Source organism: Centruroides sculpturatus, unplaced genomic scaffold, assembly GCF_000671375.1.
Source record: "Centruroides sculpturatus isolate CEXI.00-Female unplaced genomic scaffold, Cexi_2.0 scaffold112, whole genome shotgun sequence".
NCBI classification, from domain to species: Eukaryota; Metazoa; Arthropoda; class Arachnida; order Scorpiones; family Buthidae; genus Centruroides; species Centruroides sculpturatus.
The window spans coordinates 721,001-734,544 of record NW_019384367.1 but is presented as its reverse complement, the minus strand read 5'-3'; the positions used below and the strand labels follow the sequence as shown (position 1 = coordinate 734,544).

The 13,544-nt window shown below is 30.6% G+C and overlaps 1 protein-coding gene across 1 annotated transcript in view; it reads right to left on the bottom strand.

Moving 5' to 3' along the window:
• Positions 1 to 7,223: 7,223 nt before the first annotated feature.
• Positions 7,224 to 13,544, bottom strand: part of LOC111612950 (tolloid-like protein 1) — a 9,950-nt gene continuing 3,629 nt past the window's right edge. The window contains exons 8-14 of the mRNA XM_023354244.1: positions 12,681 to 12,815; positions 12,459 to 12,604; positions 12,088 to 12,292; positions 9,815 to 9,940; positions 9,576 to 9,739; positions 7,830 to 8,004; positions 7,224 to 7,744 (exon numbers count right to left, since the gene is read on the bottom strand). Coding sequence (XP_023210012.1) covers positions 7,834 to 8,004; positions 9,576 to 9,739; positions 9,815 to 9,940; positions 12,088 to 12,292; positions 12,459 to 12,604; positions 12,681 to 12,815 — 947 coding nt within the window. The 3' untranslated portion in view covers positions 7,224 to 7,744; positions 7,830 to 7,833. The remainder of the gene's footprint in view (positions 7,745 to 7,829; positions 8,005 to 9,575; positions 9,740 to 9,814; positions 9,941 to 12,087; positions 12,293 to 12,458; positions 12,605 to 12,680; positions 12,816 to 13,544) is intronic.

Below are 13,544 nucleotides of genomic sequence, written 5' to 3'. Positions count from 1 at the left end.
TCGACCACACTGACATCGAGATTAAAAATTCAAAATTCTTCAACTGGCACGCCCATTTCTAATAACCCTTCTAGAGAACGTAATAATAAACAATAAAATTTACAAACTTTATTAAATAATTATTAAATCTCGTATGTTTTCTATTAATAATTTAATTCTATTATAACATGAAATGAATATTATAAAACTTGTGAAAATAATTTTACAGAAAATGTGAATTCTTTAATTTCAATACGCTTATATTATAAATAAAAATATGTTTGTACAGTATATATATTTATTATAACTTTGTAAAGATTAACTTTTAAGCTAAGTATTAAAAATGGAAAATATTTCGCTTGTATTTGACATAAAAGGTAATATTTCGTATTGACTATTTTTGTTTGGCCAATTAAATATTTTTCATTCGTTAGCGGGTTTAATTAATTTTAATTATTAAAAGCAATTAAAATTAGTTTTTAGGTTTACTTTTAAAGTTTTAAATATATATTTACTGAAATTAAGAAGTTAAAATCTCCGGTGATGCGGGATCAAATTTGGGAGAGCAACCCAGGAATTACTCATAAGGAATATGGTCTGTTCTGTATATGTTGAGTCCCGTCCTTTACCATCCAGCCATTCTCCTTGTGTGCATATATTTTTCGTTTCAGATGGATCGATCTGTAAGATCGGATCACTCTTTGTCACGTGATACAGATCACTTCTATCGTGTGTATTAGTTGGTGGAAAGTATACAAATACGATCGATTTGTATTTACTCCGTAAATAAAACTGTTCACATAGTGGCAAAATGGGACAGTGCACGCTAGGCATTCTTACCGTACAGGCCTAATCTAATCTTTCAAAACTGTCTCTTAATACTTCTTTTTTAAATCTCGGTTTATCGGATATTTTAATAATGTCTTCACTTACCATTTATTCAATTTTAAATACTTTTCGTTGTCGACAGTTTAAACATATTTCTTTGCTGTCAACTATCATCTTAATTTTAAGCATAGAGGTTGCCATCTTTAATCTTTTTTATCCGATCCAAACGGTCCTACTCTTCACTCGGATTGGTTTGATCGCGATCCAGTTGATTCTAGATTTCTAGATGAGGTTTGTATACGAGAATAGAGATTGATCAGATCTCTATACAATAGTTCGTTTATATACGGGATTTGAATGATCGGAGTAATCTTGGATCAGTTTGATTCCGAATGTATACGCACCCCTTGCGAACCTACGAAGAATATGGGAAAAAAGGCTCCTCTTACTCGTTAGTATCCATAGAGTGGAGACGAAAAAAGAAGTAGCGGATTATGTTCCTTTGAGGCCCTAGGCGCAATTTTTATCATAAAATCGTTTATGTAAAAGTATTTTTTATATTAAAAAGATAATGAAATTCTTAAATAATAAGTTTTCCTTTATAATATACACTTTTTAAACGTTCACTAAATTTTTAGGTATAGGCCATCGGTATATTATCTTCTCGCTATAGTTTTAAGATCCATCGAGACGCCAGGTCCTAAGTGCGCGCCTGTTGTGTAATTTGCCACTGGAAAAAATGGCAATTACGTTTTATGTTATATTATTTCAATACGTGTACAAGACTTTGTGACCACAGTAGAGCTATAATATCTGAAGAAGCGGTGTTGCTGATCAAGGATCAACTCTCAAACCTGAATTTCCCTGACGTCACATTTAAAATATCATATAAATAAAATTTCTTAGACCAATGGTTGGAGACTGAAAAGCACTGACGGCATGTTGACATGTCAATTTTGTTCTATAAATACAAGAAAAAAGTCAAATCTGAATATTTTTGTTTGTTTTGTTTTCTATTGATATAAAGACCAAAGAATTGTAATAGACAAAACTTAAGACTAAAAATGCAATCCTTTATTTTTGTATATAAAAATGTTTCGTTAAACATTGCTTCATAATTTATGATTTTACGAGTATTATTGAAATTATAAAAATCAGCATAGAACTGCAATATATAATAGCATCTTATTAATTTTGCACATAACGGTATCATAAGATTTAGTAATTTGGCACTTGCAATATCGCAGCATTTTAGCAATTGTGCGACTTAATCATCACATTCTGAATCTAAAATAGTTGTACTTCAATGGCTGGACTAGGCTTTGAACTTGACGCCACATCCCAATTAGTTTTATACATATCAACTGTATATAAACGTAGGTGTTATTTTGCCACATTAAAATGCCTGCAATCTGAAAAGAACATCTGATAGCATACAACGCATTCAATTTAACAGTATTCACACGGTTTCTTTTCCGTTTTGATATCAGTGATTATAGAGAAAACACATTCGATGACTGCATTTGAATAAGGTAATGTCAGAACAAATTTTATCAACTTACAAATATTGGCAAAAGGAAACTGCTTCTCTGTAAAATCTGTTTCCTTAGGAATTTGTTCTCACATTCCATCCAGACTTAGCTCTTTTTTGTGAAGAAAGAGACTAGCAAATTTCTCCATTCAACATCACCTTTGAAAATACTTTTAAGGTACTTATTCATTTGCATAATCACGATGTTTACCTTCCAACGCAATGCTTAGATTAATAAACCTGACTTCTTGAAGGAACGTATCTCAGAGTGGTAGCCTGAAAGTGATTTCTCATGATGTAGTAGTGTAAAACTTCAAACACACCATCCTTACTTCCTGAACTAAATTATCAGATTTTCCTTTCAAGAATTCTTCACACTGAAGGAATTGAGAGTGAAGAACTGAGCTTCATTCAACAAAATGGAATGAATAAAATAAATGAATCTTTTCTAGGTTTTCCATTAATTCAAACACAGTTATTTAAAAAATAAACTTTAAATTTTCACTTAACTGATGAATCAGAAGTGTTTTTGACTGTAAAAGAGCATTGAATCAGTAATCGAAAACAAATCTAAATAAAAGATAAACTTTATTTGTAGGTTTATACATATCTTCAAATATCCATTTGGGTTAAGCACAAATATCATCTGTCAAAGGTCGAACAAAAAGTTTTCAACATGTCTCATTGTTGAAGGATTCTGTCAACACAATGATGGTAAGAAAGCCACCTAGTTTCTGTTAGTTTCTGTTAGTTTTGCCTATTAGCTCCGTACGTTTCATTAATCTCCTCTAACTGCTCAACATCGTTTTGGACTACTGGCAATGTACTGTATGTCACCATACATCGCACAAGTTCTGGATTTATAGGAAGTTCTTCACATGCTTTTGCAGCAATAGCAGCAGCAGTGTTGCAGACATAACGCAGCAGAATAAGTTTGGGGAGCTCTGTTTTAAGACGAGCCTATGATTAGTTATTCTGCCCAATCATCATACTTGCACTATCTGTTGCAATATTTGCAAGATTTGATAAAGGGATCCCCTTTTCTGACAAACAATTTTAACTTTTATAATATGTCATCATTTTTTCCCTTAACAATAACATTCTTAATTAATGATGAACATTTTTTCCTAATGCGTAATGTTACTTCTCTTAATATTTTTGAATTACTGAATGCTTTTTTAAAATAGGAATTAAGTGATCAGACACTGAAAATGCTTTATTGTGTTCTGTAAAAAGCTGAAAGGACAACCACTGCTTTTTTAACTTCATCCATGAGCGTTTTTGATTTGAACATCTTTGAAATAGAAATCATGCTTTGCAACTGCGTTATATTTCCTTGATGTGTTTTGGAAGAGGAATGTTTTGTATTTCACTTTTCCTTCCACTCAAAGTACAATTAGCCTACAATTTTCACTAGTCACACCTAAAAATGGAAGCAACTATTCAGAAAAATTAAGACTTTCAATTCGATTTGAAGGAATTCGGGTAGGATTTTGCTTTTTCTGACTGCTCGACTTCGTTTCTCACAATTCTCTTTCTCTTTAGTGTGAATGCATGGCTTAACTGGATGCTCAAAAGAGTGTTTTTTTTTTTTTAAAGTTATAAACAAACAAAAACGATTTTAAAAGAACAAAAAAAAATTTTTAATTGTCATCCGGTAAACAAGTGAAAAAACCACTTACTGACTATACAGGGTGTATCAGAATGGCGTTTTAAAAATTTGGGGATTGTAGAGGATGAAATTTTGCACGTTTTGATATAAGGAACCCATAGCCGGAAATGTGATATAAAGTTTTTACAGCACTACTTTGCAGTCGGTATGCTGAATGAAACAGCAGAATACAGTATTTATGACAAGTTTCATTAACAAAACAATAGAGTACAATCAAACTGTACATCGAATCAATGGCTGCACTACTTTAGAGTAAATGTTCAATGTGACGACCACCAACTTTGTTACATANGCACTTTGCAGTCGGTATGCTGAATGAAACAGCAGAATACAGTATTTATGACAAGTTTCATTAACAAAACAATAGAGTACAATCAAACTGTACATCGAATCAATGGCTGCACTACTTTAGAGTAAATGTTCAATGTGACGACCACCAACTTTGTTACATAATGTGCAACGACAAACCATGTTTTGTCCGACTCTCTGTAAGATGCCACGCTCGCCTCTGATGGTATTAAATGCTGTAAAGATGCGTAAGCTCCTGAACTGTTCCTACAGGTGTTACGTACACAACGGTCTTTACATAACCTCAGAGGAAGAAGTCAAGAACAGTAACATGACGTCAATGGACGGAAGGGTAGCTACCAAAGTGAAGGGCGGTCAAGCACTTCTTACCGCTCTAGAAACTTTATATCACATTTCCGGCTATGGGTTTCTTATATCAAAACGTTCAAAATTTCATCCTCTACAATCCCCCAAATTTTTAAAACGTCATTCCGATACACCCTGTATATACAGAAATCAGGGTTGTATTTTCTTCTTTTCTTCCTCCAGCACTACAAACACTCCCAGAGAAAAACTATTGGGTTTAGAAAGATCAAATTTTAAACTTAAGCCTCTCGTTATCAGTGAGTTGCTCGCCAAACTTCCGGGTCGATAGGTCAAAGTTCACGGAGCTTTCCCATGGGGCTATTTTACTTTCATTGCTTAATTTATGCTCGTAGTGATAAAATAACATGGAAACGAGTGATTTTTGTTTAAAATATTATTCAATATAACTAAACTTTATGCCAATTAAAACTTTTTATAACTTTTTTAGTAAACGGTGTATTGAAAGCTTTCGCTCGGCAGCTATTGCCGAGCGAAAGCTTTCAATACACCAAACGTAGACCTAGACGTAAAGCACCAAACTTTACGTCTAGGTCTTGATGTAAAAACACAATCATTAACCAAAAAGCAATTCGTATCCAAACAAACACATCTGAGATGTAACAAATTGCACCAAAAAATTATGACAATTTAGATAACAAACTTTTTCTTAGTTTTTTTTTAATATAAAGATTAGCTTTGTGCTTCAATGCTAAATATAGGAGACAATAATGGCATTGCTTGAAAAACTCAAGCTTATCTTTACCAAAGAAAAACTCCTAAGAAAAAAATTTGACTGCCATCTAAATTGTCATAATTTTTTACATGACAAAATATTTTTATGTATGAGTTGTTTGCTTCCTCTTAAACCAAAACCTCGACTTCCTGAACCTAGAAAGTAAATTTTAAAAAATCAGAAAAAAATTTCGTTAATATGTGTGTATGCGTGTATATTTTGGCGTCTATTTCATTTAATATCTCAGGATGGGGTAATGATTAAAAAACGAAATTTGGCATGATAGCTTATATATAAGGTGCATTGATGCTATTAAATTTTGGTAGTTAAAGGTCGACTGGGTGGGGAGAGTAGCCTACTTATTATTAAAATAAATTTCTACTCGTAACAGGACGGAGTGCTGTAAGGTGTTTCTGTTGATGGCTTTACGGTGACAGTAGCAGTAAGCTACGCGCTGCCTCTCCAGATATTATTGTTCCATGGTAACCGCTCTATATTAAGAATATTATTAAATCAATTTTCGTTGGCTTAATTTGAAAATGATCAAATTTTAAATAGAAAATGACTTTCATATTCTTCCTTAGAGTATCGTAAATCGAATGACGAGTGGGTTTAGTCAATTACTGTTGAGATAACATTTGAACGAGCAGTCACTCGAACTAGCACGCGATTAATTTTTCGAACTAGTAGTCGAACGATCACTACTCGAATGACTGACTCGAGAGATTGCTACTCAAGCGACTGCTACGAATGACTAATTCAAGCAACTGCTCAACTGATACTCAAGTGAAATTACCATAATCGAGATAATCGAATTGTTTAAGTAATTCATTCAAGCGATTTACCGTCACTAGTAAAAACATATCAAAACCATTAAAACATTTATCCACCACTTAACCAAGTTGGAAATTCCGGCTTGAAGGAGATCGGTTGTGACAAGAAAACGTTTGACCGTTCTGTCCCTTCGTGAAATGCGACCGATGTCGGTTGAGCATTTGCTTAGAAAGTGCAACCAACAACCGACAAAGTGATTTTTCTTCGAAAAACGAAGGTCCTTGCTTATTGAGTTCCATAAAACTGGGATACTCTCGAGACATTATGTCGCGCCGTAAAGAACAAAGCCTGTGTATTCTGACGAATTGGGAAGATCCTTCACCACGATAATGTGTGAAGGCGGACATGCCTTCAAATCACAAAATTCAGTGCGAATACAGAAAATGTTTAAGTGGGAAAAGCTTAACCATCTGCCTTAGAGTTTAGGTTTATCATCGGACGGAATTGTAAAATAAGGTCATCAAACATTTTCTTATGTCCCAACACTTTTCCTAAAAGGCCAAAATTTATAATCTAGTTGAAAGGTTGGATAAACATTTTAGTAGTTTTGGTACGTTTTAACTCACAAATCTGTGTGATGTGACAGACCTCGGTCTGTTTTCATTTCGATTTCTCTAATATAACAGCAATTTCGTTCTGGTCATAAACAGTTTATTCCCTAGAATTTTCCGAACAGTCTATCTATAATTTCAAAAATGTATTTAAGATATTTATCTATCAATCAAAACAGAAAAATCATGTAAACTGTAATTAACATTAACGATAATATTAGTAATCATAATTAAAGCAAGACAAAAATATACTTTATTTCAATTTTTCTGTTATAACAGAGAAATTGAAATAAAGTATATTTTTGTCTTGTATATGTATATGTTAGCATCGTTATGCATATGTTAGTATATTTTTGTCTTGTATATGTATATGTTAGCATCGTTATGCATATGTTAGTATATTTTTGTCTTGTATATAAAGTATATGTTAGCATCGTTTAAACTGTTTATTAAATCTTATAAAAATATTCGAATTAGTTGCGATTAAATGTTTAGGAATAATTAAAATATTATTTCTAATTTCTTTCTAAAATCTTCGGAGTAATTAAAATCATTGTCAGTCCATTGTTAGATGACGATCTCTCTCTTCCATGACTAACTTGTAAGTCTTTCCTCTCAGTCACTTTCATTGTACTTCAACAAATTTTCCAATTTTGTCTCCACCTAATTCTTGGTTTCTTCTTTCGTTATTCTATCCATTGTCTTCATTTCATTAAGTATTTCGTCCACCCTTTCACCTTTGCATCTGGCTATATGACCAATGTAACAAAGCCAATTATAAAATAATCTTATCTTAATAATATTTTATTGATTTTCATTTCATTTATTAGAAACGTTTAATAGTTCTAAGTACACATCTGCCAGAACCTTTAAGATATAATACGCAATTAAATGCTTTATAATAAGCGTAACATGAATGAATAATTGAAAAATCCATCAGGAACACTTAAAATTTTTCATCCCTAAAGTTTATGTCGCAGATAAAAGAAAGAAAAAAAAATGAAAATTAGTTATGTGAATTGCTAATAAAAATAGAAACTTACTTACCTAACTAAAACGGTTCAATTAAAATTGCGAATCCTGAAAAATTTTCATATTCATCCGAAAGAAATTCAATTTTCAAATTATCAATTTGAGTAAAATTAAGAGCCTCAGGCTTAGTTGAACAATATTCATAATCATAATCTCCAGATGTTATTATTAATTTATCAAAACACGATGGCTAAAAAAAATAATATTAGCATATTTTATATCAAAATGCATAATAATTCGTAGAAATTCTGTAAATATTAACACTATGTATGGATTTTAAAGTAGGTATGACCGCCCTGCGCAACAGTACTGATGAATACTAATGTATTCATAACAGTATCGTTGGGCCGGACGGATGTTTGTTCTCAAGAAAACGCATAAGAAAACAAAATTTGATTATTCTAATGCACTGAAAGATGACAAGATAAAAACAAAGGATAATTTTTAAAATTTTATTTATTTTTCTAATTTAAAAAAAAAAAATTGTGTGTACAATGTAAGTCTGGAATAGTGAATACGACCAGCGAAGAGACTGGCCAATGATGGTAATTGAGAAGCGAAGCAATACAGGATGTTGTGTCATGTCGAAGAGTTATTACGATTCAGTCTGTTGCAGATATTGTATCAAGACGTAAGCAAAGCCGTACTTTAATTAGAAATTATGCTTTGAACTTTGCACTAATCTGAACTTTGATCACAGTCAGTTTGTTGACTGACTTAGAGTATTAGTGATATTTTAAAGACAAGTGACTTTATATAAATTATTCCGATATTGGGTGATAGAATGTGCTTAAACATAGAGTACTGTATAACATCATAAATGCATATGTATTGTATTTGTTTTTGTTTCATGTTACGAAGGTGGTTGATCTCTCCTGTACTTTTGGTATAGTTAGACCACATTTATTCGGGCGAGACAGACCACAAAAGAAATTGAAAATTATTGAAAGTATGGAAGTTAGAAATATATTATTTTTACATTATATGGTAAAGAGTAGGAATGAAAATAAATAGTCCTACAAAAAAACAAACAAGCTTTTCAATTCAGAAAGAGAAAAACAGTGTAAAGAAAAACGCATACACGCACACAAAACCAACGATCTTCAGATTCGGGGAGTGAAAGTCCAGATTTACAATAAGATGATGTGTCATCTGAAGAGTGGAACGAAAATGAATATGTGGGATAAGGAGAAAACTATTTTTTAAATCTCTAGAAGGGATGACGGAGTTAGACCTAAATATGGAAGCTGCAGCCTTTCAATAAGCAATATTGTACCAATTAATTTTCTCCGTTATTTTACTCTTTATAAATTACACTTTTGTTATTTTTAAAGGGCGATCTTACCAGTGATGGGTGGACGCTCTAATCAGGACATAAGAGTGAGACATGCCAGTTTCAATGTTTTTTAAATAAAAATATATGCATTTGATTTGTTGTAAATTATAACATATCTAAACTATTTGGGCAATGTTTTAACAGATTAAAAGAATTAAATTTCAAGAAACAAACAGCTATGAATTTTTTTTCAAAACGGTCGAACTACCTGGAATTTACACTGTATTATTTATTTTGTTTTAATAATTTCTTACTTCTTTATGCATTTTTAGGCAGCCTCTATGCATTGCTGAGTTTATATATTATCTTTAGTAAAAGCCTGATATTTTAAATTTAAAATCATATTCTTACACTTTATTAATTATAATAGTACTAATAAGTCTAATAAATAATAATACTTGAAAAATGATGATTTATAAAAATACCTCTTTTCCTTCTAACTGCAATCGAAGAAACTTAATCATGACATTTTGATTGATAACTTCCCATATACAAGTAGAATAACTTGGATAATTATCCGGGAATAAAGGACTAGTAATTATTGTTTTCTCTGTTATATTCAGAATTCCTCCGCAAGCATTAGAATAAGCTACATTATAAAAATTTTATATTTAAATTCAAAATTTTGTAATATTTTTATTATATATATTAAAACATCTCTTACATTCACAAATTTTATCATTCGTAAATGCGTATCGTCCCTCTCTGCATTCACATCTATAGCTTCCAATTGTATTAACACATATATCACTGCATCCGTTTCGTTCAGAATATTCGCATTCGTCTATTTCTTAAATATGATTTCATTTTTAATATTTAACAAATTACTTCAAAATGGACACAGCAAAATTATATATATTTTAATTTAAATAAAAGAATTAATTAAATTGCGATAAGACTTCTAAACAATGAATTTCTGTTTAGACTAACTTGCCATACAACAAATATTTTAAAATTTTGGACCTTTCAGAGAATTCTTTTGTAAAATAAATTATCGTATTCAATTTCTATTACAACAATTTGCAAATATATATAAACCAACGGTGACCAAAGAGCGGCTTTGTGAGCCTCATTTAACTATTGAGCATACGCTCGTTCAGAGGCATTCAGAAGTGCTGAGCGGAAAGTCTATAAACCTTTCCTATATCTTTCCAAAAATATTCTGTTAGAAGGGATAAACCACATACATTAACATCTATGCAATGAATAAGCATAACTTAATTAACAACAGCCAAGACAACCATTAACATCATAGTGATATTTTATTACGTAATCCGCTCTTATCCATGCTGCTCCTCAATGGGATTGTCGAAGCATTTCTAATACACTGCCCCTGCTATAGATTTATATATTTATTTATTTATTTTAATATATATATTTTTTAATTTGTGGAAATAATAAAATTAATATATTATTTTGCTCTAATTGACAGAAATTTATAATTTTATCAGCTATAAGTAGAGTGTCGTTCTTATCAGTTTACAAGCTATACTTCATGTTTACAAATAGTGTAATTGACACTTCTTGCTGTTTGCAAGCGATAGTAATAATAGTCGTAGACGATAAAAACTGATGTAAAATAACACAATAAATGATATTTTTTTCAGTTTGAAAGTAATACAACAAAAGTTCTATAATTACCCATTAACCTATACTGTATAGACAGCTTTTATTAAAAATATGTCAAACTATTAGTTGTTTCATGGAAGTAAAAAAAAAAAATAATTTGATTTTCAGACTGTTTTTATGAAAAATTTATCTATCAATAACTATATGTAAATGATTATTCAGTTCATAACAGTACAGTATGTTCTAAATACTGTAGCTACATTTCTAAAATCATTAACAGTCAAATAAATGCCCGTTCTCTCAAACCAACTATAGACATAAGACTATTTATCACCTACTTTGACCTATTCCAATTTCTTAAAGCAAGAATTGTTACATTTTTGAAAAAGAGGTTGTAATCCTCAAATTCCCAATAATATGGCAAAATTACATTTAAAAAAATGAGTAGAAAATTATATCATATGTAACACCATTATTACTTTCATAAACTTGAATATAAATTGAAAATATCTGAAAAACAGTCATTTATTAATATCCAACTGGCATAATAGTATCTATCTAGTTGTAATGGAACTAAAAACATGCCTTATGGCTAAGATTCCAATTTCCCTAGCAACTACCATACAATATATTAAGCAATTTTCATACACATTTTCAAGTTAGAAGAGGCTATTTATCAGTTCATAATTATAAATGCTTAAAAATAATTTTGCAATTAAATTACAAATTTCATTATTCTTCCACAATATTTTTTAGTAGTATATATCGCATTGCATCTTGTAATGTAATACAATGTAATGTTATGAGAAAAAGTACTATATTAAAACCTCGTCGGGCGGATGGACTATGCGGTTAAAGCATCAGCTCACTGCTCGGATGATCCGGGATCAAGTTACAGATAGTCCTGGATGCGTCGGATCTCGTCCCTTACCACTCGACCATTCTTATTATGGACCTGGCCGAACTCAAAAAATAGCACTCTTTTGGTGTCCATAGGTAAGAAAAAATATTACAATATATTTGATAATATGATGTGCAAGAGTTATCACTTCATTTTTTACGCTGTTATAATTGGAAATACGTTTGTAAATAAATGTTCTCTTTTGGATAAATCTAAAAAAACACACACAAGCCTATACATATAAAAGCATAAATTAAGGAGAAGCATATACCCCATTCGCCCCCTGGATACATCGATGATATCTCTTCACGTCATATTTTAAAATGTAATCTAAAGACTTCGTTAACATAGAAGTTTGACATGGTTTTCATAATGAATGTTCTATGAAATTTTTAGTTTAGCTTTGAGTATTTTATATACTGTATCTATTTATGGCATATAATTAAAAAATGATAAATAAATTTTACCTTTGACAAAATTTACTATAAAACCATCGGGTTGAACATAGTCACTTGCAGAAAAATCACTTTTATATTTCATTAATATTGTATTATTAGTGGATATTATATCTTTTGGCATTTCGTTTCCAGAATATCTTCCTATTAAATTGTTTTCAGGACACGAACCGTCGACTATTTCTAAAAAGTTTGATTGACAATTTTCTTCTGTAATCTAAGGTTTTAAACATTTAATATAATAATATACAGGATTTTGAAAACTCAGTTAACAATATAGGCTAAATAATGTTAATATATAAATCGGTTAATTGACTTTTGTGCTACTTTACATAATAATCTATTTATATTGAAGCTACTTACAACCGTATTTTGAAAAATACCTGAAAACGTTGAAATTTTAAAGCTACATTGTAACCTGAAGAAACTGTAATAATCCATTTACATTCTACATGAAAATAATAATTTCCCAAATAATTTGGACTTTGTATTATTCCTTCATCGGCTTCGATAATTCTATCACATACAGCTATAAGAAAGAATATCTTAGAATGTTTTTAAAATGTATTAAAAAGATAATACAAAAAAGTACTGTACTTATTTACTTTTATAAGTTAATGAAAATCCTTGATCTTCTGAATAGCTAGAAGTTCTTTTATATGTAATTAATAAATAATTTGAGAGACTTTTATATAATATAAAATTAGAGTTGCGGTAAGTTTGCTTTCCGCAAAATCTTCCTAAAATTAAAGAAATTTGATACTTATACAGATATCACAAGAAAAGTTAAGACAGAAGAATTATAAAGAAAATTAAAATGGTTTAGACATGTAAGCAGGATAACAGAAAGATGTAGAAGAAAAGATAGATTAATAAATTATCAAAAACACAAGGAACTTGAAGGGAGGAGTTGGAGGAAGAAGATTTATATATATTGTTTATATATATATATTAGGGTTTCTTTCCCGGGATCCTGTTTTCCCAGAATTCCCGCTGTTTATTCCCTACAAGAAAAATCCCGGAAAATCTCGCATTTCAATAATAATTTATCATGTCAGGTTTTCTTTCTATTATTTATTATACGAAAAGTTGCATCTTGAAGACTCACCTAAGAGAGAAATTTTGAGGTTTCATGCTGCATATTATTACCTATGTTTTACAAGTCTCTACTTGTTAGTTCATGTAATATCTATGTATTGTATTTGCGCATCATTGAACAGCAGAGCACTCGCTGAAAGTAAGTATCACTCATAGCACTTTAGTTTATTTTTTATTTCATTTTTAGAAATAAAATAGTATTTTTTTCGTAATCATTAAAACTCCCAATGAAACACTTTATTTTACTTTCATCTTATAATGTAGGAGAACATAAATTAATTGAGCCTAACGTGTCCGTATGGGTGAGATTGGCCCTACACTTTTAGTTACTTACTAGAAAATAAATTAAATTATTCAAATTTATGATATTC